Here is a 22,744-nt window from a genome sequence, read left to right as displayed (position 1 = left end):
CCAATAATCCGACTGCATCACAGACGAAACGTTACGGAGCCCTCTTTTGTTTGTGGTCAAAGGGCGATCACCCTTTACGAACGTTAATATATAGATGATATACAGTAGGCTGGAAGCTCCAGTTGAACAATAGTATCGCGTACGTCGATCCATATGTACTGCCAAATACTACCCTTGAACCTTTGTAGAGTATGGGACAGCACTAAGTGCGACTCCTACTTCTTGTTGAGCTCCTCTCCCCTTTTATGAAGTTCTTCACGACTCTACAAACAGCTATGAGCAAAGGGTATGGTGTTCGAAATGCATCTTAACAAACCAATGGGGCTTCGAGGCTATTGACGATGTCCTTGTGAGGCACATGTGGGTCTCGAGCGTGGTAGGCGTGAAACTCGGGCTTGCTGGTCAAACCCGCATCACACCTGGGCCGCCCGACCAAGTCTGCCGGCTCATTAGATTTCTAGATCAAATAATCAGCAAAACTATAGCTAGGAAATGAAAGTGAAAGCGACTGCGTACAGCAGGGTGAGGAAGGATGTTAAATTGCTGCTCTTGCTGTCCCTGTCGGTGACTGGGTGAAGTTGTGGTATCTTTCGTTTGTTGAGACATTTGTTACAGGTAATAATTGGATATGGTAGTAGTTGTGAAGAACAAGCGCAGTGCCGCAGCACTTGGGTGCTCCCCTATATACGCACCTGCGGAGCCAATCATACATATGACATCATTCCACACGTGACGATTCAAGCAATCCTGGTTGACATTAACAGTTGAACGTAGAACAAGCAACTCTTTCTGCAGACCGAGTCACTTGAGCAGAGAAAGACAAGAGTAAGTAGAATGCTGAAGTATGTTTTATTGTACAGGACGCATTCCACATCACTTCGACAGCATCATCTTTCGAAAGAAAGGTCAGGTTTCTGAAATTGAAATACTGTGAACGAATACTAACCTTCACAAATTCTGAACCGATGCGACACGATCGACACGTGAGTACAAATAAGTACGATGCAAAAAAGGAGACGAACCATCGTAATTGATCTGGCCATCACCATCGACGTCTGCCTCACGAATCATTTCGTCGACCTCAGCATCAGTCAATTTCTCGCCTAGAAATGGAATTAATTTATAATTGATAGCTGAGCATCACCAGTGACTGACCCAGGTTCGTCATGACATGTCTCAGCTCAGCAGCGTTGATATAGCCGTTCCCGTCCTTATCGAACACTTTAAATGCCTCTTTAATCTCTTCCTCGCTGTCGGTGTCACGCATTTTGCGCGCCATCATTGTAAGGAACTCTGGGAAGTCGATGGTACCGTTCCCATCAGCGTCAACCTCATTGATCATATCCTGCAGCTCTGCTTCGGTAGGATTTTGACCTAGTGAGCGCATCACGGTGCCGAGCTCTTTGGTAGTGATCGTGCCATCGCCATCTACATCGCTTCATATCAGGTGAAGTAATAACTAACACCACGTTGGTCATACCTTTGTCGAACAAAGAGAAAGCTTCCTTGAATTCTATGGCGGGTAAATGAGCGCTGGGATCAGCGACAACAACATCAGCGACGATTTCTCACCAGATATTTGTTCTAGCAAATCGCGCAAGAGCAACAAGGTATGTCAGCACCGATATCATCTTTGGTCTCCCACCAAGAGAGTATTCACACCTTCAGACTGTGGGTCGTTCCCAGATCAATATTAATCAATACCCATCTGAAGCCCACACGTGACATCGCGACTCACCAATTGATCCGCCATATTCTAGAAAATCTCTATAGAAAGCCTTGTTGGCTATAAGGGAATGCAATGATTTGGCAAAGAGGATGACGGGGGTCGATGATTGTCGTTGAGCAGAGCAAAGCACGGCCTTGCATTTGGCCAAAGATCATGTCTTCATCGGCAATCGCCACTGCCAAATCAGGCTAACTATCCCAGAGCCCCACACCAAATATTGTTACAGCCTTGATTTCGCACGCAGCACTGCAGCAGACTGACTAAATAGTACTACTAAAAGATCAAACGATGGGGGAACTGCGAAGCATGCCTAAGAGAGTCGGTCACAACAGTCATGCATGCATATGTGTATTAGGGGGTCGGGAACTCACGACTCCTTTCCAGTTATTTCCGGAGCTTCGTTTACCTACCTGTAAGTGCTTCTCATGGCCTCGCTTTATCGCATAAAGGTAAATCCTAATTATGAATGATGTGTAAGAATGTGATTGAAAATAAGTAGCGATATTAGTCCCAGTCGTCGTCATCCTCGTCCTCTTCATCACTATCACCAAGCCTCTTGTTCCTTTCTAGCAAAGCAGCAGCTAACGCGGCGGTCAGATTGCCGCCTGCGCCACCACCACCAGATTCTTCAGCACCAGATGTGGGAGGAGGAGAGGGTGTTGACTGAGGACCACCTGTCTTCCGTAAATTTGACACACCCTGTCCACGAATGGATGCGAGTAGGTCCGCGCGACCAGGCTGTGGGGAAGTGGGTAATGCCATTGTGCTTCCTTCCCCATTTGAGAGTGGTGGAGGTGGAGGTGGAGGGGAGGCGGCGACGGTGCCGTTCCTGCAGGCGGAGGAGGGGCGGAGGGGGCGGAGGGGGCGGAGGGGGTGGAGGAGCATTCCCAGATGAAGGCTAGCAGAGGCGGCGGCGGCGGCGGCTGGTGGTGGAGGGGGAGGAGGAGGAGGAGGAGGAGGAGGAGGAGGAGGAGGGGGAGGATGCGGATGAGGATGAGGATCCTCCTCATATGGAGGTGGAGGGGGTGGCGAGGCATTGACTGGTGGTCGTGCAGGAGGAGCACTGACTGGTGGTCGTGTAGCAGTAGCACTAACTGGTTGTCGTACAGGAGGCGGAGGCGGGAGAGCAGCACTCGTAGGACGAACTGGCGGTAGAGGTGGTCCTGAAGATCTTACTGGTTGTGGCACGGGTACAGGAGGGGCTCGTTGTGGTGGTTGTGGCGGGGGCGGTGGAGCAGCCCAGGTGGGACGCGGGGGTGCTGCAACAGCGGGAAGAGATGGCGCAGCAGAGACTGGACGTAATGGTGGCGGAGGAGTATGGAGAGCAGGTGCAGAATCGCCATTGACTGATGATGCAACACTATCCTGTTGCGTGTGCCCCCTATTTCTAGGCGCAGGTAAGGGCGGCGGTGACTTCTTCTTGACAGCAGGCTGGGGTCTATTTTGTGCATCACGGAGAAAGTCTTTTATGAAATCCATGTCCTGGTTGATGACCTCGCGACTAACGCCTGAACCCTCCAGCTCGCTCAGAAAGGCGGTCCATGATGGATCAATGTTAGTGGAGTTGAAACCCTTCTCAGGATCATAGCCCATGTGTGCAACATGCACGAAGGAACCAGCGGCTGGACCTGAAATCATAGACTTATCTATTCTACCACCCTTGGCAGATTTCTTCTTCTCTGAGGAGGAAGATTTAACTGAAGTAGAGGTCAAATGTGGTCAACTAGAGCTTCTAAATCACCGTACCTTTCTCTGCTTTACGGGTGTTTACTTTCTTGTAGAAAGTTTGTGCATCTTTCTCATCAGCAAAGACAAAGCCAATCATGCATTTCTTGGGTAGAAGTGAGTAATTTCCTTTGAATTGCAAATGGACACTTACATCGCCCGCGAATGAATGGAAGAACGGCCTGTCCTGGTTATACTCGAACGCTTCATATAGTTCGTGTTCCCATATGACGCCCCTCGTCCCCGTTAAATCAACCAGTCTCAACATGAAGGCGTCTCTGGAGTTATCTCGCGTGAAAGCGAGTGCACCTTGCAAGCCACCATACGACCACTTGTTTGGTTGTGGATGTGCAAAGTAGATACGAGCAGCGGTAGCGGTGATTATCTTTTGCGTGGAATTCTCTAAAGTAGATTTTACTCTAGACTTTTCGTCTGCTGAGAGTGCTGATTGGGAGGGCATCTCGGGCAGAAAGTGAATGCAGGACTTGGCCTTATAATGACCGTCACAATACAAACTGCTGTTCGGCGCAGCGTGGGAATCTATCCTAACACTTTACCCAAGCGTGGCTGCGGCAGGCTGTACGCATGGTATAGCTGCTTTGTTACTGCACTCAAGCTACTCACCGTCTAGGGAAGACTCATGGTCAACCTGGTGGCCGGACACCATCCATGTATGATCAATCGCTTGCTTCATGCATATAATTTCAGGAATCGAGAATCTGGACTTGATCATGTTCAAACTGGCGGCTGCCGTGCCAACGACCATCTTCATTCGTCTGTCTAGGGAAAGACTAATTCGCACCAGTGCATGCTACAGCGCTTAGGTAGCTGTGTGCAGACGTTCCGGTATCTTGACATGCACAGGCCTCAATGTGGTCGCTGAGTGTCTCCTTTAAACTTTGGGCTCCGATTGTCAGACCGTTCAGCTATTGAGGCCTCGGGTTTAATCGGTGAGTCTTTTCTCCGACATGATCGCTCGGCCCTCGCCATCGAGGCTTGTCAATATACGGCGAAAGTGTCAGAAAAAGTGCAGTGAAGCATACCTTCTGTAAGAACAGAAATTTGTGTGCTCAGTGGATTTGGCCGTGCACGCGGTTTACACTATCCTTTTTTTTCGCAGGTTTAAGGACTTCTTCACTGACCGTAGACTTTATACCCTTGTCTACAAAACAGGGAGACGAGTTTCCCAGTCCAGCAACTGACACCCCGCCCCGAAGATTCTAGCAGTGCACCAAAGAGTTTCTGGAAGCTCTCCCTTCGAGCTACGAAGTACGAGCCAACTCAGTGGTTCTCATGCAGTCACACACGATCTCGAGTTGATTTAAAGACAACAGATCCGTCAACGATGATTAAGCTCAATGGCAGCGATCAGCAGACCTGCATATTGGCTGGTTCATCAATTTCCTTTGCGACTTCTTCCATATCTTAGAGCACATCCTCGTTGCCATCAAACTCTGATGTCTACCTCGTATCTTCTACAAATGGTGTGTAGTCTGTTATCTCGTGCTGGTGTCTATAAGGGCTGTCCCAATGATTTGGCAATTTGGAAAATCATATTCGAAGTTCCTATTAATTCTAGCGTCCAGTGTCCACCGTACGTCGTACGTTCACTTCATAGTCTCAGACCCTTGATAAAAGGAAGACGGTCGTTCATGCAATTGAGGAATATTCTCGCGCTGCCGGTGCCGCCTACCAAACGGTAGATTGTCGCAGGCATTCGGAGGGGACTTGAGCATCACAATCACACAAGATGATTATTTGCATGAGTTGGTTCATCGTAAACGCTCAGTGGTTCAACCGTCAACATTCGGATTATTCACACTGGTTCTGGCACACGGAAGGTAAGCGGTCCTGTATCTTGTAAAGCTGGTAATCAACACGATTGCATTATCTAGGGGGTTCTAAACGGACAGACCTTACGGGGAGCTTCGGGGGGGCTTTGTGTCCATCCCGATTCTGTAGAGTTGTCTAAAATGTCCGACGCGAAAATATCAGCACCACCACGCCTTTCACCAGCGAACGGCAACGAGCGGATGACTCAGACAACCCGCTGGTGCGTCCAAGCATGTCATTCTTGGCCTTCCCTTCATCATTGAACCTTAGTGTTAGTGCGATGGTTATCCACCAATATAGGACAAGGTACATCTGCGCAATATGGGTTCCGATTAAGTCCTGGGCCACGGGGCAGATAATGTAGGGCCTTCTCCTGGCACACTGATACACAGCTTCCTGCTAACATTCATTTATAGATAAAGTGAGACTCTGGTGATCGTTATCATCATAACTTGGTAAAGTGACACTGCTCCGACATTGTAACATTCTTCAAAATAATTCTAACTGTCAAATTATATTGCGAAATGTGTCATTTCCATTCGCATGGTCTAAAAAAACCATCAAGCTATATGCCGCGAACGTCATTGAATAAAAATCGACCATGCTACAAACGACGGTGTCAATGCTCAAGGTGCGCAATCGGCCATAATCGAGTATTAAACTAAGTGAATTCGGTCACGACCACATGGTGATCGCATGTAATTCTGGAGATCTACTGCGCACATTACGACCCACCACGTTCGCATGTAAAGTCCACATGGCTGTGGGAAGGTTGTGTGGTGTAAGATAGATATCGAGGAATACATTTTGATACCATGTTTGAAGTAGTAATGGAAAGATCGCAGTGACATGGAGCGTGGGAATCTATACTGTGCGCTTGTACAACTCGAGTCAGGCCTTGCCGCGAACATCAACATTACATGATGGCAGCTCACCGCGACCATATGCCTAGGGAAGACTAGCAATTGTCGACTAGCCTGGTGGTTTGTCACCCGATTCTTCTACGATCAACTACTTGCTTTAGTCACAGAATCTTGCGAATCGATCTAGAGTCTAGGACTGCCTTTGGACCAAGATGCACACCGATCCGGAATTTTAAAGTGATAGCTGCGCATGCTACTGCGCTCAGATGACATCATGTATGTATGCAATTGTTCTGGTATCTCGGCGCACGCAAGTCTCATTCGGTGGCTAAGTGTGTCTTTTAGGCTCCGAAGTCTGACACACCGTTCAGCTCTTGAATCAATCCTGTTTGGCATAGACCAAGGACGAATGGTTCATTTTAGTCGGTGAGTTTGATTTCTAGCATGATTGCTCGGGCCTCTACCATTCACCCTGTCACATTTAAGTCGATGTGCAGCATGAACCTGTCAATATACGACAAAGCAACTGCAGAGAAGCACGCCTGTAGGAGCAATTTTTTATGTTCGGTAGATATCCCGTGTACGCGGTCTTACATCTTGTATTCCTTTTAGTTCTGCACAGATTTTAGGTTTTTTCGGCCCCGAACACGGACATTGGTCTAACTCTTGTCCGAGAAGCAGAAGCAGGAAATGAGTGTTCCGGTGACGTCAACCCCATTCATTCCACCACTCCGTTCCGATCACGTACGCCCACATGGTCTTCTTAAAACAAGGAATGACTTAGGCGATACCCGAATCTAACCCATACTTGGCTTACCATCGGGATGGAACTTTGTTGCGCCAGTCAGCCTGTTCCAGCTTCGCGGAGGTTAGTGCTGTTGGTCGACAGCTGTTAATAGCCGAATCTAACCTTGACCTATTATTTTTATTCGCATATCACGGGAAAAAAAGGTTGTTTCGAGAAGAATATAGACCATACATCAGTGTCGGGCTCATAACCGCAAGTGTCTAATACCTGTCCCGGCTTCCTTGCCGCCATCTCGGCTGCGAATGCCCTAAATGTTTTCCACTAGAACTGACAGTCGAAAAGAAGAGCGGGATTACGTCCAGGTTTAGGTTATTTGTACGTTGTTCGTCAAGTCCAGCTAACCTTTAGAAAACGTTTCGGAGGTCCCGTGGATTAACCACAATAACCGCTTGAGGAATAATCGGGACTTCATGCAATGATTGATGAGCTCCCCAAATCTTTCGATTATGATGCCCTACTCGGAATACAGCATCAACATATCCGCAGTTGACTTAGCGCGCGCTGTGCTACTCCGGAAAGCTCCCCATCAATTGCCAAATCAAGACACCCCACAACCGCACCAGTCATTGATCAGCGCATGACCTTTGCCGTACGGATTGCACAGCCAGCCCCTGATGAGACCCCTTATTTCAGGGACGCGTTGCTCCGCGGAACAAAATAAACGTTCACGGCGGGGAGCCGCCAGGGCGACATTTGAACGTTTGAACCCTGGAACTCTATCTGACCTGTACGATCGGATAATGCGGTCATCATAGCTTACTATGATGTATGTCGCCATCTTCGGCTTTGAGCGTGATCACGAGTATAACATGTGAGCATATTAGAAACGCTGTGCTGGCAAAGGCAAGTAATTACATAAGGCGTATGGATATACATGAAGATGCAAAAAAACAAGATGTGATAGAGCGGGATATACAATCAAACGAAATTTAATAACCCTGCAATATCAATCAATTACAAGCTGACTGGGGCAAGAATTTGAGAAGGTCCGTGAAAGTCATTGCCACCTCAGTCTTGGCGGCGCGTATGGTACAGTCCGAGTCTGGTCGTCAAAATTGTTCTCGAATGTTATCTAGCGAAGTCCTGTATGTCGTGGGAGTGTACGAATCGTTATCATAACCTGTTGGTGTTCTTGCGCTTGGACAGCATGGATCGCGAAGCGGTGAGACAGGCGGCACCTGCCAACACGACGACCTTAAAAGGGGTAATGGAGTTTGAGCGGCTTGATCAAGGGACTCCGGCAACGAGGGCTTACAGAAGCAAAGACAAGTGGTCTGTACCAGATGTAAGAGCCATCGACTAGCGCTAATGCACCAGCGATAGGATTGCCCGTGAGGAGTGCAAAGGCAATGACAAAGGAAGTTATGCCTATGCGAGTGCTATACATTGTGAATCTGTCAGGTTAAGGTCTCATAAAAATAACATTAATACTTGCCCAATTTCATTGAGGTCTCTCGAAAACGATGCGGCAGCGGGAGTGATGAGGGATATGACTGGAAGCAAAGTCAGTTGACATTTAATTTTACTAGAAATGAACGTGACGTACAACCGCCAGAGAAGAAACCGTACAAGATACCAAAAGCAATGGTACCGCCAAGGTTTGTGGCCGCGAACATGAGGTAAATTAACCCTCCAGATATGACAGTGCATGGGATCATCACTGCACACCGCCAGTTGTGAGTTCATCGGTGCGGTACCGATAGATGATTCTACATACCATTAAATGGCCCAATGACGTCGCCTAAAAAGTTCGGGATCGTCCTTCCGAATATTGAAGCAGCGTTCATTATGGGAATCTGAGCCACGTTTAGTACTTGATTCAGTTCATTGCTGAACGCTATTTACCGCGTAAAAACCAATGTTCTTCGACAGTCCGTGATCCTCTGAAAAGACTTGGAGGTAGAAGACTATGATAATACAGTGAGCCATGCAGTAAAAAAACATTTCCTATGACTTACATGGAACAAACAGGCCCCAGAATGTCAATGTAGCACTAATTGAAGATGTCAGCTCCTAGTTTGATAAAATTTTAATGACACAGACCCAATAACACATAGCCAGAACCCAACGTCGGACAGTATTGGTTTAATATCAACAGGTTTCGCATTCGGACGCTCTCTCCGACTGGGTAAACGAGTTTTCATGAGCAAGTTTGCGGTTACAAGGAGTCCAAGATCGATGAAACCAGCAGCCCTATGGTACCCAGTTAACGTCAATTTGATTGACATGTTGCATTTCACGCACCTCACTCCCCACCCAAACCCAGCACTGCCATTGAACAAATTATTAAGCATGATGGAATAGATGACGGCACCGAGCGATGAGCCTGGAGGGAGGTCGGCGCAATGTAAGTGAAATAGGTTAAAGACTTACCAGCCAAAACTACACCCATGGCGGCAGCACGTCGCCGCCGGAAATAATGAGAAGTGACGGATATTGCCGGAAGGAAAAGTAGCCCCATTCCAATGCCCATTCCAATACCTTGTGCCAAGAATATTTGATAGTACTGATGGGGTTTGGCGAGCGATAGCATGAATATCCTGAAGATACGTTGACACGGGAGGTTTGAAGATGGTGATCAGAACTTACGAGAACAGGTAAATGAGCGACCCTGCTCCTATGCAGTGGTGGAAGTACCTGCTCAGAGGGAATGGTTAGATGTCAGATGAGAACAGAAACGAAGACTCCAACCCTTCATCAAATAGCTTTCCAGCGGGTAAACCTCCAGCGAACAGTAAGAAGGTCTGCACTGAACCAATCCAACTGATTTCACTCGCGACATATTCTGACAGGTAATGCGACTAAAGACGGACAGGTATGTAAGTGGTGAACTGCGTGCAGACTGGGAGAAATGGTTACAGAGTAGTATGCCTGGTATACACCAAAAGACTGCACCGCGCCGAAGGTGCAAAAAAGTACCATAGACCTGAATAAACACGGAAGGCACGCGGAAGCCGCATGTGAAAAGGTGATCTGACGATGTGATGTGGACTTGGGACATACCCGCCAAGAACTGTTAGCCACGCTTTGAGGCCACCTTCGGGAAAGGGAGGTGGACCTGAAGATTGAGGGGGTTTTTCGACATGAGCAGAGGCGGCAAGTTCAGCATCACCACTAGAGTTATCGCTCTTTGTGAGTGCGAGGTTGGACTTGCTGTCGATCAGAGTTGTTCCGCCATCAGGAGTTGTAGCTGACATGGTTGGTACTGGAGGAAAGGGACGAAAGAACTGCTGTGGGAGATCATGAGGATTTCAAGTTCTTTAGGTGTTAGTCCAGATCCTTGGTGCTTCTTCTCTTCGGGCATGGTTGAATTGACACGAGGCTGCATCAGCAAGAATCCCCAGATCTGGTTGATTGTCAAGACGAAAATTCTTGAAATCTGGAGATTCAAGGCCACCGCTAGCGCCCCGATGGTGATATATTAAGAACGTGTTATCTTCGTTCTCAAAGATCTCACCGTAAGAGTACTATGAGCGCTAAGATCTGGCTAGTACGAGTCGTTTAACGTACCTTGACGTAGGGGTACCCTTACATACGCATCCATCTCCGCCCTTTCGATTTCGTTATTGTTTTATTTAATCGTTTTAATAATCGAGTCCTTGTGATATATATATATATCCGTTCCTCGCAGTAACGGAGGCCGGACTGCGCCGGCGATGATGATCAACACATGATTCTCCTGGGCCGGCATCGCCTGCAAATCACCCTCGCATGCCCTTCGTGGTTACAAAGCATAAATTTAAAATATTTTCTATGTATTCTCCGGTCCGTAGATGAAGTTTAGCATGCACTAACCAAGTTATTTACTAAAGAGCTAGACTCAATGTGTGCGAAAATCCAGCACTTAACCAGAACAAGGCCTCAACAGAGCCGAGATAAAAAAAAAACATAGACCCGATCTGTGACCGAAACACTCGAGCCCTTCCGTGCAGTTCCGTCCAGCCTCAATTCGCTGGGAAGACGCCGAATAAGCGATGTGACCGACTCAGACCAACTCTACAATGTGTTAAATGCCGGTTTCAGACTAGCACGGACCTGCATTTGGAGCGAGAAGACTGACATCAAAGCGAAGTAATACATTACCGAGAGTTCTGGGTTGTAGCCATATCTTAACAAGTCTCACTGGTGTGCTACCGATGATGCGCCATAACACCTTTTCTGTAACAGTTCAGCGGGCTAAGCTACATTGTCCCGTGGTGAGAGTAGTCAAAGAGAACATCGTGCTCACTTGGGAAAACTCGTATGATTAGCTAATCACTTTCCTCGAACAATCTGATCTCTATGATTTTCACCATGAGTTTGCCGCTTCGTGTGGCTTTTGACACCAGGAGGTCCATTTACTGTCAGACAATAACTTTTTAACCGCAAGCGTTGCTAAAATCAATGTCCATCCACCAAATGCCTCAGATTCGCAAGCTGACTCAAATGTTCTGGTGCTGTACTTCGTGTCGCTGACTCTCGGCGATCTCAGTTACGCAAGGGGCTGTTCCCAGATAATAATGGTTCCATTTCATCCTTGTGTGAGTACTAACGCGATATTTCTATTTCTCTCACTCAAGCATCGCCATTTTATACACCTTACTCTTTTCATAGCGGCAGAGCCTTGGCAGCTACCAAAACTTGTCCCGAGTCGAAAACCGTACCGACTTATGCCAAACATCGGCCAAATTGCTTCCTATCGGAAGAATCTGAACTCATGGCCTAAATCCGTGTGTATCTTGGTTCCTGACACTTAGACTCTCTTTCTATCCTCATGTCATACACAAACATGTTAATTTCCTACGATGTTATCCCCTGATTCTCAATCCGGTAGTTCGGTTGTGATGTTATTGATATCATTTGACAGAATCGTTTACTTGGGTCCACGTTTTCAGAGCCCGGAGGTGTTGTTTCGAATTGGTTAGTACCCACCCGACTTGACCTGATGATATGATCGACAAACTCTATAAAAAGCCGGCAAGATAGTCGGAATAACACGCTGTATCCTCCCCGTCAGTCTCGTGGAACATGGCTCATCATCTCCCTCATCATCCCCTCTTCACCACTCGTCTCGAGTTTCTTCCCACCGATGAGCGTGTGTCCCTGTCGTACAAACGGGCGAGACTTCTCATGCAAACCTACAGTACGTTGACCTCTTCATCCTCAAACACCATGACGCAGATACATGTCCCTTCAATCTAGATCTATCGGCTTCTGATGTTCAAGTCTGTTCTCCAAAGTATTGGGCCATGATGACAGACCCTATCATGTCTCTGGATACTGCCATGTTTACCATACTGGCGGCTCACGTCGGTCTTACCATTGGAACACTTTCCCGGCATCTTCACAGACGGCCAGACCTCCGCCCTCTGGTCAACCGTCTGTTGCGTTTTGACACTGTTGGTATCTATCTCCTCACTGAGAGGGGTCATGGTCTGGATGCATTCAACATCGAGACAACAGCAACGAAGACCCCTGAGGGCTTCATTATTAATACACCTCGCGAGGAGGCATGCAAGTACGTACCTTTTCTTAAGCATGTGCAGCCTTGTAATGAATTACAAATAGATTCATGCCTGCTTCCACCCCATCCTTCGGCATTCCGAAGGTCGCTTTGGTCATGGCTAGGCTCATGGTCGACGGCGAAGACCGTGGTCCGCGATTCTTCATCGTGCCCGTCTGCAACGAGCACGAAATGTTCGAAGGTGTCGAGTCGATCAGACTTGGTGCTCGTCCCGGAACTTGCCCTCTCGATTTCTCTATAACCAGTTTCAAACAAGTCCATGTCCCATTCAGTGCACTCGTGTCGTCAAACATCTATGACCATTCCCTGCCAGCCTCACCTCTGGAGAAGTGGTGGGATGAAGTATGGCGCATCCCTCTCGGAACTCTAGCTGTTACGGGGCCCTGGATATCTTCCATCAAGGCAGCTGCGTTCATTGCCGGTCGCTATTCTATGCATCGGTCTCTCGTGGGGAAAGGGACTGATCCCATACCCATTATCACATTCAGGACTCAACAGTGGCCCATCGCTCAGGCAACTGCCGTCGGCCTCGTTATGAGCAATTGGTTTCCAATTGTGGCCAAGAATAATGGTGACAAATTTCTGGATCATCGTGTTAGACATGGCATCGCAGTCATCATTAAAACCACTGTCTGTCGACACTTCCAGCGCTGCGTGCCCGAGGTTGCTGAAAGATGCGGTGCGCAAGGCACCTTCGAGCACAATTATATGGCTCGCATTGAGGTTCGTACGCATTTAATCTAACGATGCTTGACTGACGTATCGTATATTCATTCAGAATGACGGGAAAGGCGTGATCATCGCTGAGGGCGATATTCTCACTTTATGTATACGCCTATTCTCCGAGCTCCTCCTCCAGCGGTACAAGATACCTCTTCCAGACCCAAGCGAGTCGCTTCTCGCTCGGCACGCAACTTCTATATTAGAGGAGAATATCAGCCTTCTTGGCAGCTTGCGCGGGGGGCACCGTAGCGAGTCATTCAACTCTCTCATTCTCCCTCAGGCGGAGCTTGCGGTTGAAGCCATGGGTCACGCGCTTGCTTATTCCGCCGGTTTGAAATCTGGTCTTCCGAAGCCAATCCTTGATGTGTACGAATGTGCCGTCATCCGCCGCGATCCAGCCTGGTATTCCGAGAATGCTGGGTTAACCCGAATTCTGCAACGCATTCGTGAAGATGAGGCTGTTACATCTACCCTTCCCCATCTCGATACTTACCTCAACGATTTGGCTATTGAGGAGTACGTCTCTGCGCCTATCGTTTCTGATGAGGCGTGGAAGGAGTACCACAATGCGATGCCCGTTTTCACTGGTAACGCTATTCCCATCCATGACCAGGTACAGGCCATGTTATAGGCTGTTCTATCGTGAGTGTTAATCTTGGTCTCTCTAAACTCCGCAGCTCACATCGTATCCTTCTCTCGCAGTTGAGACCGCTCTTCTTTTTCTGACGTTCTTTGTAGAGAACCCTTGAAGCTTCCGGAAGTTATCCATACGCTATTTTTGAAATTCCCGGAGATTCATCTCAGCGCGCACTCCCTCGGATATCGGTGATGACCATGCATAGTGTAATATCAACTAGCTAGTACTGTGATTTTCTTTTATTTTTCTGTATGTTTGTTGTAATTGATAGTACCACGAGCTTCTGCGGACTGTATGTACTTAATGACTGGCATGTTTGCTTTTATCTATATGTTTGTATAAATTGGTTGTAATTCCGAGAAATGACTATTTTCAGCATCTGCATTATACATCTATTCCGCCAAACTCCACGTGTGAGATCAAGCTTGCGTATGGATAACCTTGAGAGTTGGATTCTTATTGGAGCACCGGAGAGTGCTTCTTGAACGACTCTGAAACGCAAGTTTGAAGATCAGCATCACGGTCTCTGAGAGATCCAATAGGCACGAGTGAGTTAGTCAAACGCATACCCTCGAAAGAACCCGAAGGGAAAATACATATACTATCAATACAAGAGACCCAATTCTATTTCAAAGATGCTTACTCGCAAGGTTATGTGGTTACGTACGCATGCACCATCATGATTTCAAATTGCGGTACACTCTGATCACCGTCGCACGTATGACCATCGGGTATGATTACATCGTGGGTGATAGGCTTATGTTCATAGCATTCAGACGTTTGTGTGAACGTCTCTCACTCACTCATGACTAGAATTTCCCATCTTCAAGGGGGCGCAATCATGGAGCTGCATTTGGGTTCGCTGGCACAGAAAATTTTGGAAGAGATGGTTTTGGCTCAACTCTATTGCCCAGTGTGTTGCGGCTATGATCGAGCTGATAGGGTGGTACACATCCCGGCTATCGCCCCGACTTCCCTTTTCCTGTCGTACGAGCTAGAAGAACAAAACTAAATTGCGTCGAATCGCTTTAAGTATGGGCAAAGGTCTGATCGTCACCTGTTCGGGTCCGGCGGTCGATGACTTTAGAGAGGGACCCAAGGTGGCGGGTGCGGCGAGTCGGACATATTGGCGGGTAGCTTTGCATTTAATTAGATAACATACGGTCTAACGTGCAATCAACATCGAAAGCGGATGATTGTCGAACTTATCGTATACGGGCCGAGCGAACCCCAGGGTGATATCGAACCATCAGACTTCGTGCTCAAGACTAGTTCGATTGGGGATCAGTTAGTAACGGCGCAAGATGCAATCACTCTTCAGCCAACTCAGGCGTAATACCAAACTGTTGTAACTGAGTTTCAACGTCATGCAGAGAACAAAGAAAATACCTGATATAACACAAATGCTACAGCTGCAAACACAATCAAGAACCGTGCTTGCCTTCGTGGAATGTTTCGAAGAACTGCCTGACGTCAGCTTCACCAACTATTCTGCCTTCCTGAGCGAACGGCCGGAGATATGCAAGTAGGTCATCCCTGTGAAAATGCGCGATGAAGATTCATCAGAGGTATCTGATGGAAATGCTAACCGCATATCATTGAAAGCTCGGATCCCATCAATCGCCCTATCACGAGGAAGGCGCTCCAATGCGCGCATACCGAGTTCCTCCAAAGAAAGAGCTGTCATCAATTGTTTGTGTTAGCATGCGGCCGCTTCAGATAAGAGCCAAGTGCACCAGAATCAGGATCTTCCGGGGGTTCGTAAGTTTCTTCTTCCTCAAGGAGATATGGACGATCGCTGAGAGATGGAAAACACTATAATTCGCCGATGAACGGAAACGTAAGAAAGCGTGCGTATGGGAAGCTCACACGACTGCAACGACACCACCGTTCGCGCCAACCTTCAGTCAAGAAAACGTCACCCTCAGTTAGGGATACTTTTATATCTGACGGTTGCTGTGAACTCTGTAACATTGCTTGTGCAACCGAATTTGGTGCTGGGGCAAGACAAGGCGAGGATGGCTCTGGCGAAATATGTTGTTTTTTCCGCTCTGGTTCCTCTGAGTGAAAAGAATGCGACCGGCTTCGTTTTTGCCCAGAGGCCGTCAAGGAATCATCTATATCTAGTAGATCATCTTCCGCGGTTGTCGGCGCATCCGCGCATAAGGGGTTATTGCCCAGTTTCCTCCATGGGCTATCTTCTGTGTCACGAACCACCATTATGGTACCCTGTGTACCAGCATACCGGCGAAGGGTGTCAATCGAGTGAACGCACGAGGAGCAGACGAATGCATCGTAGTCCTCAGCAGATATGAGCGGCAAAGGCAGCCCTGAAGAGGAGGCTTCAGAATGGTTGTCTTCGGCATCATGGCCGTGGTCTGTGATTTCATGTTCAGGTACAGGGGACGATTCCCGGGAGGATGGTCGTGGCCGTAAATGTAGACACGACTCGTGGAACCAGTCCTTTGGAAACAACGTATATCAATGACAAACGACATAACTTTATTGCACGCGTACGTACCTCGCACGCGAGACACTGGATCATAGTTTCCCTCTCGCATTTTGGATCGTATGGTCGGCCACATCGACAAAAATTGCCCCTAAAATTCTGGTCGTATGAATTTTCCCTGTTTTCCTCCTCTAGACTGCGATGCAGAGTGCACCCGTGTGGGATAGCCGTTGTTGGGCAATCACATCGGAAATTGCGCTTGGGGAATAATTCTATTTGCTCGTGATCCGTGTGGCACGCGATGGAGCACGAAGAACACAGGCCACGGGGCAACTGGCAAGTAAGGCAAAGGTACACGGCTTGCCTGATTGGACCCAGGGAGTACGTGCAGCGAGAGAATTCGTGAGGAAGAGTCAAAGCTGCTTCTCGAAGAAGTTCATCTTGAGAGGCAACAAATTCCGTCAGAGAACTCAAAGAAGCCATTTTCAGACTTTGTGTTCATGAAGTAGGTTTGTATGGCACTTGTAGGACCTGGTAAGTACTACTTACCCAGGCAGGAGATGGTCGCAGGGTCGCCGCAAAGACGAGAGCGTCTTTGGCGTTCATTCAAAAATTAAAATTAAATAAATTATGTAAATGAAATTAATTCGAGCAGGGGAGAATTAACTACCACAACCCTTTGAGTTTCAAGCATCAAAACCTTGCGCATCGCGATATTGCGCGGAATAGTATCGCGGTGCGAAAATTTGCGTGTGTCATTGTAAAAATTCCTCAGGGCCCCGTATCTGGTCTCATGCAATGTCTATTTCAATTTTTCCACAGTCGAACAAACTAACAGGGTGTAAAAGTAGATATCTACTGTACCTAGACCTGCAGTGCTAAGACATCTAGATTCCTTGGTAAGAATCATGGTACTTTCTGAAGTCCGAAGAAAATGGTCAGTGAGTGCATTCAGAGGTTAATGAGAGATTCACAAATTAGCGTGTTTCACCCTTGTAACGGTATAACCTATCAAAATGGTGGGTTGATACGCCGCGGCACACATGTCCTTGGCGCTATCATCAACACCGTACTAGGGAATAGGTCAGTAATTATTTTTACAAGGAGATATTGATAAAGAGGGTGTTGTAACGACCCTGCCGGTTGTGAGTGAAAATTTTGACACGACCGCCGCGTTGAATGTCGAGAACGACAAATGAGAGTTGTTCGAAAGTCTGCAAATGAGGACATTAGTGATGAAATGAGCAAGGGAACATACACATCGAAACCGATGACCGACCCATATTTGCTCTCCGCTGTCACAGCGGAGAGCAAAACAAACAGAGAGGAAGCCACGCACCATGACTTGGCGTGGTATTGTAGCCAGCCATTTGCATCGGGAGAAGCTTGGTCAACTTCGTCTCGCTGCAAGTAGATTCGAAGAGGGTGCGGAGATGTGCAAGAAGATGCAGGGACGTTGTGTTAGGGACGGCGGAGGTGTCAGAGGGTGAGGTAAAGTCCGACAAGGCTAAAAAATTGTGAGAAGTGCTGGGGCGAGCTGCAAGCAGAGAGAATACATGAATCTGCAACAAAGCAGGAAGTGTGGAATCACTCACCAAAATTTCGGCGGAGCACACTCCCGAATAATATAGCTTGCAAGATGGAGTTGCAAGTTCAAATCTTCGAATGAAGATTGTTGTGACCATCCGTAAAGCAGGTACTAGGGGATGACAAAAATCTGTTAGAACACTTCAAATCAATGTATTTACTTACTGAAAAAGACCTGGCAATCTTTAGAAACACATGAGAGTCGGACTGAAGACTACAATGAGGCTTGAAGCTTGAAGCTTGAAGTCGGAGTCATGTGTGTCGTCGACGGTGGCAGCGAAACAGACCTGAGGTAAAAGAATTGGCGGGCCGGCACGTTCCGCAAGGCTATATTTCAAACTCCGTCAGGACCTCCACCTAATGACCGTAAGTCTATAGTTGGACCGCCTAGAGTCTAGACACGCCTATGTATACAGATAATGTGCCCTCATGATCAGGTCGAACTGCGACGCCTTATCGGATATCGATATAATTACATGGTGGAATGACCACCATTGAGCGATACGTGTCTCACATCAACGGCCATCCTTTAATCTCGGACTACACTTCCTTGGCAATACCAGATGGCTACCCTCGACATCGACGGAGTTCGTGCTTCCTTCCCGTCCCTGGAATCAGGGTACATCTATGCCGATAATGCGGGAGGATCGCAGACTGCTCAAGGAGTGATCGATCGGATCGTAGATTATCTGACCAACACCAACGTACAGTTGGGAGCTGATTATTTTGTCGGCACGCTGAGTACCCAGCGCGTGGACGAGGGCTCTTTCACCGTTGCAGAGTTGTTCAATGCTGCTTCCATCGACGAAGTCGCGTTTGGACCGAGTTCGACGATGATTATTGAGAACATCGCTAGAGCGCTCGAAAACGATATCCAACCCGGAGATGAATTCATCATTACCTATGAACATGAAGGTTTCTACATTATTTTGCTGTATCCCTTTGTAAAAAACAACTCAACACTCATCATAGCCAACAACGGTCCTTGGAAGCGTCTGGCTGAGCGGTGCAATGCCGTGGTCAAATATTGGCGACCTACACCAGTGTCTGCGGAAAACCCTTACTCAGTCGCATACAAGGTCGAAGAACTATTGCCACTTGTTTCTTCACGAACCAGGCTGGCCGCCATCACTGCATGCTCCAACATTTTGGGATCGGTGGTTCCTGTGGAAGAAGCAGTGAAGGCACTTCGCCAGCGTGCAAAAGAACAGGGAGCGAGAAAGGTTGAGGTGTCTGTGGATTGTGTTGCATACGCACCACATAGAAAAATGGACGTACAAAAGTGGGATATTGATTACTGTGTGTTTTCTTTGTACAAGGTTTTGATATCCGCGACTCCCTTCGATTTTGCATCTGACGCTGTTTTTTTAGGTGTACGGGGCTCATAATGCTGCTGCCTACGTGCGGTCGGCGTCTCTGCAGACATCTCTTACATCCATCGCACATCATTTCCTGAAGGTGGACGATAAGCCATATAAGTTGCAACCAGGTGGTCCAGGCTACGAGCTGGTGTATGGTGCAACAGCAGTTGTGCCATATCTAAAGTCTTTAACGCCAGAAGATGATCTTGCAGTATCTTATGACGCAATCGCAAACCATGAGCAAAAACTTCTGGTCCCTTTACTCCGCTTTTTGACGGACGCAAAACAAGTTGGCAGGGGTGTTCGCATTGTTGGGACAAGCGAGATCAATCTCTCAAGAGTTCCCACTGTCAGCTTTGTTGTCGTTGGACAGAACACGATCAAGAGCAAGGATATCGTAGGAGCGTTTGACAAAAAGGGAGGGGTAAGTCCGACTTTCAATGATCTTATTGTATTCGATTATGCATGTTGCACAGATCGGAATTCGATACGGCCACTTTTACGCATATTCTCTTGTTGACAATCTACGCCCAAAACTGGACGTGGATGATGGGGTCGTCCGCATCTCACTTGTCCATTATAACACCGTCGGGGAAGTGGAGAAGATTGTGGATGTTTTGAGGGAAGTTTTAGCTTGAGCAATAGTGTAAAATTGTGTGAACATGTATGTAACTATCTGGGACATTCTGGGGATGTATTTTTCTAGCACGGTGCCATCAATGGTGTATGTATGATCTCGAGAGTTATAACCCTGTAAGATGTATGCCTGAGGTTGCTTATCTCAGCACGGACTCGGAGGTCCTCGTCCCGAGTCGCCCGCGCTTGTGATCGTCTTGTGATCTGTCCTCATGCACATGATTCATTATCATTTGCCCCAGATAGTGTTACATGAAGCAGCAGCCTGAGATTAAGCCTTCAAGCCTGCAGAGTCTCGCATTATTCACCAGAGTCAATCATGGCTGTCACTAAACCATCTAGCGGTCCTGACCCCATTCTGCTTACGCTCTTCGCGAATCGTTTTATGAGCGTCGCAGAAGCAATGGGCAGGTCTTTGCAACAAACCTCGATCAGTACTAACATAAAGGAACGCTTGGACTTCTCCTGTGCACTTTTCGCCCCTGACGGCGATTTGGTCGCAAATGCGCCCTTCATCCCGATTCACCTTGGATCTATGAGCTTGTGAGTCTTTAAAGCAGTTGCTGAGTGTCTTTGACGCACGGCTTAATCTGGAGTCAGTGCTGTGAAGTACCAAATGAAACTTCATGGAAAGGAGTTGAAAGATGGTGATGTGCTAATGACCAACTCTCCTCATGCTGGGGGATCGTACGTGCAGCTTTCCTTCACGGTTGCACATATTCACCAAGAGGCAGTCACCTGCCAGATATTACTATCATCACTCCAGTTTTTGACAAAGGGACTAACGAGATCATATTCTTTACCGCCTCCCGGGGACACCATGCTGATATCGGCGGCATACTGCCTGGGTCTATGCCGCCCACGTCTGTGAATATATTCGAAGAGGGAGCGGAAATCGTGAGCCTGAAGATTGTACATGGCGGCATGTTTGACAAGAAGGGGTTGTACGAGTATATGGTCGAAAAACCAGCACAGTATCCGGGAAGCTCTGGTTGCAGGAACATCAAGGACGTCGAGAGTGACCTCAAGGCGGTAGGCCACCCGAAAGTACTCCTTTCAGAATTCGTTGCTCACTCATGTTTCAAAGCAAATTGCGGCCAACTACAAGGGAGTTCAGCTCATCACAGCACGTCTGTCATGTTAACTATTTACCTGCTCATGCACTGACTATCATGTTTTGCTGCAGTCGTTGAAGACTACAGTCTAGAGACTGTTCAAGAATACATGTATCACATCAGGAATAACGCCGAGAACTCGGTTCGAAGTCTGCTACGCGACGTCGTCAAACAGTCGGGAACTAATTCTCTCAGTGCCGTGGACTATCTAGATGATGGATCTCCAGTGAGTTCCGATCGCCGTTCACACAAAATCATGGCGCTAAGAATCATGACATTACTCACAGATTCAGTTGAAGGTGGAGATTGACGAGGAAAAAGGATCTGCTGTCTTAGATTTCGAGGGTACAGGCTGCGAAGTTAGGGGAAACCTGAATGCCCCGATTTCAGTGGTGCACTCCGCCGTGATCTATTGCATGCGTGCAATGTTGAACGTTGACATCCCGCTCAACGCTGGCTGTCTTGTCCCCATTGAGAGTACGTTCTTTGGCACAAACCGAAAGTTCAGCGATCGTATTGACATGAATTACCGCAGTCAAGATTCCAAAAAAAATCCCTTCTTTCCCCATCCAGGACCGCTGCTGTGTGTGGCGGAAATGTATTGACCTCGCAGCGCATCGTAGATGTTGTTCTCAAGGCTTTTCATGCGTGTGCTGCTAGTCAAGGATGCACCAAGTTCGTTATTCCTTTTCAAATAGCTTTGTTCTGAATGTTTTACAGCAACTTGACCTTTGGTACGGGCGGTAAAGATAAGAATGGCGTGGCCATTGCTGGATGGGGTTATTACGAGGTATGACGTTTTATTACAATTAGCGTTGGAGTTTACGTGCTTCTTTAGACCATCGCGGGTGGATCAGGAGGCGGCCCAGGATGGCATGGCACATCGGGTGTACATACTCATATCACAAACACTCGTATTGGCGATGTCGAAATTCTTGAACGCCGCTATCCCGTTCTTATACACCGCTTCGGTCTTAGACCAGGCTCTGCAGGGAAAGGTAAATGGAATGGCGGCGATGGTGTTATCCGAGAGTTCGAATTTATGCAAGGGATGCAAGTGTCCATCCTAAGCGAAGTATGTTATTTCGGGTGTGCCCTTCCTCTGGTGAAACTCACATATGTGGCAGAGACGTACACGTGCACCATACGGCATGGCAGGTGGTGAACACGCCATAATGGGACGCAATACTTGGATTAAGCAACGGCGTGCCGAAGAGGGTGATATACCCGAGGAAACTTCTGAGGAAGATCTGGGGCCACGCCACATAAACATAGGAGGGAAAGCGACGGTGTTCATGGGAAAGGGAGATCACCTGTTGATCGAAACACCTGGTGGCGGAGGTTGGGGTAGGCCTGACGAAGGTCAGTTAGAGGCCACTGACCAATACAAGCATCCCTGGGAAGCAAGAGGAAGTTTCGCAGAGAGGGCTGCTGCGCAAGCTGGGTTCTAGGGGCTATTTCGTGACAAGTTTCCGGTGTATGTTTTCCAAGTCCGGTGTGTATGTAATAATTTGAAGGCGCAGCACCATTCCAGTTAGCACTGCAGTAGTGCATTAAGTTCGGCTAGTACTTTGTATACGTAGTGGATAGTAAGATGCTCCAATAATGGTTTGGCAGCTAGACTTGAGCTAACAGCAGTTCTTCAACTGACAACATTTTGCCGAACCGATCATGCTTGGTACCAATCTCTGTTCCATGGCGTATGAAGTAATATATTATACCTTTTGTGCCTTGTATACATTCGGAGCCGATCGTGACGGAGAGGTCTGCTGCTC

At 47.8% G+C, this 22,744-nt stretch overlaps 9 protein-coding genes across 9 annotated transcripts; 4 read left to right on the top strand and 5 right to left on the bottom strand.

The window, feature by feature from the left end:
* Positions 1 to 44: 44 nt before the first annotated feature.
* DFJ58DRAFT_814667 (uncharacterized protein) lies at positions 45 to 707 on the bottom strand. Its single transcript, XM_041391667.1, has 3 exons — positions 517 to 707; positions 317 to 457; positions 45 to 263 (listed from the first exon to the last, which is right to left on the bottom strand). Exons 1-3 carry the CDS (start codon positions 604 to 606, stop codon positions 216 to 218), a joined length of 279 nt encoding a protein of 92 aa, XP_041237982.1. The 5' UTR covers positions 607 to 707; the 3' UTR covers positions 45 to 215.
* A 23-nt stretch (positions 708 to 730) lies between these two features.
* On the bottom strand, positions 731 to 1,885 carry DFJ58DRAFT_133894 (calmodulin). The gene is made up of 8 exons (XM_041378806.1): positions 1,739 to 1,885; positions 1,663 to 1,669; positions 1,573 to 1,584; positions 1,481 to 1,513; positions 1,156 to 1,428; positions 1,023 to 1,103; positions 947 to 957; positions 731 to 891 (listed from the first exon to the last, which is right to left on the bottom strand). The coding sequence occupies exons 1-8, from the start codon at positions 1,751 to 1,753 to the stop codon at positions 874 to 876; spliced, it is 450 nt and encodes a 149-aa protein (XP_041237981.1). The 5' UTR covers positions 1,754 to 1,885; the 3' UTR covers positions 731 to 873.
* Positions 1,886 to 2,233: 348 nt separating this feature from the next.
* Positions 2,234 to 3,914, bottom strand: DFJ58DRAFT_733977 (uncharacterized protein; the record flags this gene model as incomplete). The annotated part of the gene is made up of 3 exons (XM_041386384.1): positions 2,234 to 3,426; positions 3,476 to 3,560; positions 3,609 to 3,914. The coding sequence occupies 3 exons, from the start codon at positions 3,912 to 3,914 to the stop codon at positions 2,234 to 2,236; spliced, it is 1,584 nt and encodes a 527-aa protein (XP_041237980.1).
* A 567-nt stretch (positions 3,915 to 4,481) lies between these two features.
* Positions 4,482 to 5,651, top strand: DFJ58DRAFT_917242 (uncharacterized protein). Its single transcript, XM_041395519.1, has 4 exons — positions 4,482 to 5,048; positions 5,097 to 5,295; positions 5,350 to 5,507; positions 5,588 to 5,651. The coding sequence occupies exons 1-2, from the start codon at positions 4,813 to 4,815 to the stop codon at positions 5,155 to 5,157; spliced, it is 297 nt and encodes a 98-aa protein (XP_041237979.1). The 5' UTR covers positions 4,482 to 4,812; the 3' UTR covers positions 5,158 to 5,295; positions 5,350 to 5,507; positions 5,588 to 5,651.
* Positions 5,652 to 7,754: 2,103 nt separating this feature from the next.
* DFJ58DRAFT_814644 (MFS general substrate transporter) lies at positions 7,755 to 10,522 on the bottom strand. The gene is made up of 15 exons (XM_041391666.1): positions 10,469 to 10,522; positions 9,962 to 10,410; positions 9,818 to 9,884; positions 9,650 to 9,759; positions 9,548 to 9,595; positions 9,332 to 9,498; positions 9,203 to 9,284; positions 9,002 to 9,151; positions 8,917 to 8,951; positions 8,804 to 8,865; positions 8,676 to 8,754; positions 8,505 to 8,618; positions 8,394 to 8,451; positions 8,214 to 8,337; positions 7,755 to 8,152 (listed from the first exon to the last, which is right to left on the bottom strand). The coding sequence occupies exons 2-15, from the start codon at positions 10,153 to 10,155 to the stop codon at positions 8,072 to 8,074; spliced, it is 1,371 nt and encodes a 456-aa protein (XP_041237978.1). The 5' UTR covers positions 10,156 to 10,410; positions 10,469 to 10,522; the 3' UTR covers positions 7,755 to 8,071.
* Positions 10,523 to 11,965: 1,443 nt separating this feature from the next.
* DFJ58DRAFT_718787 (acyl-CoA oxidase) lies at positions 11,966 to 13,815 on the top strand (the record flags this gene model as incomplete). The annotated part of the gene is made up of 4 exons (XM_041384526.1): positions 11,966 to 12,080; positions 12,140 to 12,455; positions 12,506 to 13,184; positions 13,240 to 13,815. The coding sequence occupies 4 exons, from the start codon at positions 11,966 to 11,968 to the stop codon at positions 13,813 to 13,815; spliced, it is 1,686 nt and encodes a 561-aa protein (XP_041237977.1).
* A 1,329-nt stretch (positions 13,816 to 15,144) lies between these two features.
* Positions 15,145 to 16,863, bottom strand: DFJ58DRAFT_814628 (uncharacterized protein). Its single transcript, XM_041391665.1, has 5 exons — positions 16,343 to 16,863; positions 15,691 to 16,284; positions 15,558 to 15,636; positions 15,411 to 15,501; positions 15,145 to 15,357 (listed from the first exon to the last, which is right to left on the bottom strand). The coding sequence occupies exons 1-5, from the start codon at positions 16,751 to 16,753 to the stop codon at positions 15,246 to 15,248; spliced, it is 1,287 nt and encodes a 428-aa protein (XP_041237976.1). The 5' UTR covers positions 16,754 to 16,863; the 3' UTR covers positions 15,145 to 15,245.
* A 1,557-nt stretch (positions 16,864 to 18,420) lies between these two features.
* On the top strand, positions 18,421 to 19,856 carry DFJ58DRAFT_733973 (pyridoxal phosphate-dependent transferase; the record flags this gene model as incomplete). The annotated part of the gene is made up of 3 exons (XM_041386383.1): positions 18,421 to 19,176; positions 19,229 to 19,642; positions 19,695 to 19,856. The coding sequence occupies 3 exons, from the start codon at positions 18,421 to 18,423 to the stop codon at positions 19,854 to 19,856; spliced, it is 1,332 nt and encodes a 443-aa protein (XP_041237975.1).
* A 202-nt stretch (positions 19,857 to 20,058) lies between these two features.
* Positions 20,059 to 22,601, top strand: DFJ58DRAFT_814606 (Hydantoinase B/oxoprolinase). The gene is made up of 10 exons (XM_041391664.1): positions 20,059 to 20,397; positions 20,455 to 20,541; positions 20,589 to 20,886; positions 20,942 to 20,984; positions 21,041 to 21,195; positions 21,257 to 21,450; positions 21,510 to 21,644; positions 21,690 to 21,759; positions 21,808 to 22,044; positions 22,097 to 22,601. The coding sequence occupies exons 1-10, from the start codon at positions 20,174 to 20,176 to the stop codon at positions 22,418 to 22,420; spliced, it is 1,767 nt and encodes a 588-aa protein (XP_041237974.1). The 5' UTR covers positions 20,059 to 20,173; the 3' UTR covers positions 22,421 to 22,601.
* Positions 22,602 to 22,744: the final 143 nt, after the last annotated feature.

The sequence above is a fragment of the Suillus subalutaceus genome (assembly GCF_016647625.1).
Source record: "Suillus subalutaceus strain FC151 chromosome Unknown DFJ58scaffold_162, whole genome shotgun sequence".
In the NCBI taxonomy this organism is placed as follows: Eukaryota; Fungi; Basidiomycota; class Agaricomycetes; order Boletales; family Suillaceae; genus Suillus; species Suillus subalutaceus.
Note: the sequence above shows the minus strand (reverse complement) of the source record. Positions and strands in the feature narration are given on the sequence as shown.

Bases quoted from the DNA above. Each gene is read 5' to 3' on its own strand.
- DFJ58DRAFT_814667 (XM_041391667.1), bottom strand. From the start codon at position 606: ATGTCTCAACAAACGAAAGATACCACAACTTCACCCAGTCACCGACAG. The intron at 458-516 runs GTACGCAGTCGC...TATTTGATCTAG, and splicing joins ACATCCTTCCTCACCCTGCT to AAATCTAATGAGCCGGCAGA. The intron at 264-316 runs GTTTGTTAAGAT...AGCTGTTTGTAG, and splicing joins ATAGCCTCGAAGCCCCATTG to AGTCGTGAAGAACTTCATAA.
- DFJ58DRAFT_133894 (XM_041378806.1), bottom strand. The intron at 1,429-1,480 runs GTATGACCAACG...GAAGCGATGTAG, and splicing joins TTTCTCTTTGTTCGACAAAG to ATGGCGATGGCACGATCACT. The intron at 1,104-1,155 runs GTCAGTCACTGG...TTCCATTTCTAG, and splicing joins ACATGTCATGACGAACCTGG to GCGAGAAATTGACTGATGCT.
- DFJ58DRAFT_917242 (XM_041395519.1), top strand. From the start codon at position 4,813: ATGGCAGCGATCAGCAGACCTGCATATTGGCTGGTTCATCAATTTCCT. The intron at 5,049-5,096 runs GTACGTCGTACG...GATAAAAGGAAG, and splicing joins TCTAGCGTCCAGTGTCCACC to ACGGTCGTTCATGCAATTGA.
- DFJ58DRAFT_814644 (XM_041391666.1), bottom strand. From the start codon at position 10,155: ATGTCAGCTACAACTCCTGATGGCGGAACAACTCTGATCGACAGCAAG. The intron at 9,285-9,331 runs GTAAGTCTTTAA...ACCTCCCTCCAG, and splicing joins CATGGGTGTAGTTTTGGCTG to GCTCATCGCTCGGTGCCGTC. The intron at 8,452-8,504 runs GTACGTCACGTT...CTTTGCTTCCAG, and splicing joins CGGTTTCTTCTCTGGCGGTT to TCATATCCCTCATCACTCCC.
- DFJ58DRAFT_814628 (XM_041391665.1), bottom strand. From the start codon at position 16,753: ATGGCTTCTTTGAGTTCTCTGACGGAATTTGTTGCCTCTCAAGATGAA. The intron at 16,285-16,342 runs GTACGTACGCGT...TTGTTTCCAAAG, and splicing joins TCCAGTGTCTCGCGTGCGAG to GACTGGTTCCACGAGTCGTG. The intron at 15,502-15,557 runs GTGCACTTGGCT...AATTGATGACAG, and splicing joins CCCGGAAGATCCTGATTCTG to CTCTTTCTTTGGAGGAACTC.
- DFJ58DRAFT_814606 (XM_041391664.1), top strand. From the start codon at position 20,174: ATGGCTGTCACTAAACCATCTAGCGGTCCTGACCCCATTCTGCTTACG. The intron at 20,887-20,941 runs GTAGGCCACCCG...CATGTTTCAAAG, and splicing joins TCGAGAGTGACCTCAAGGCG to CAAATTGCGGCCAACTACAA. The intron at 21,760-21,807 runs GTATGACGTTTT...GTGCTTCTTTAG, and splicing joins CTGGATGGGGTTATTACGAG to ACCATCGCGGGTGGATCAGG.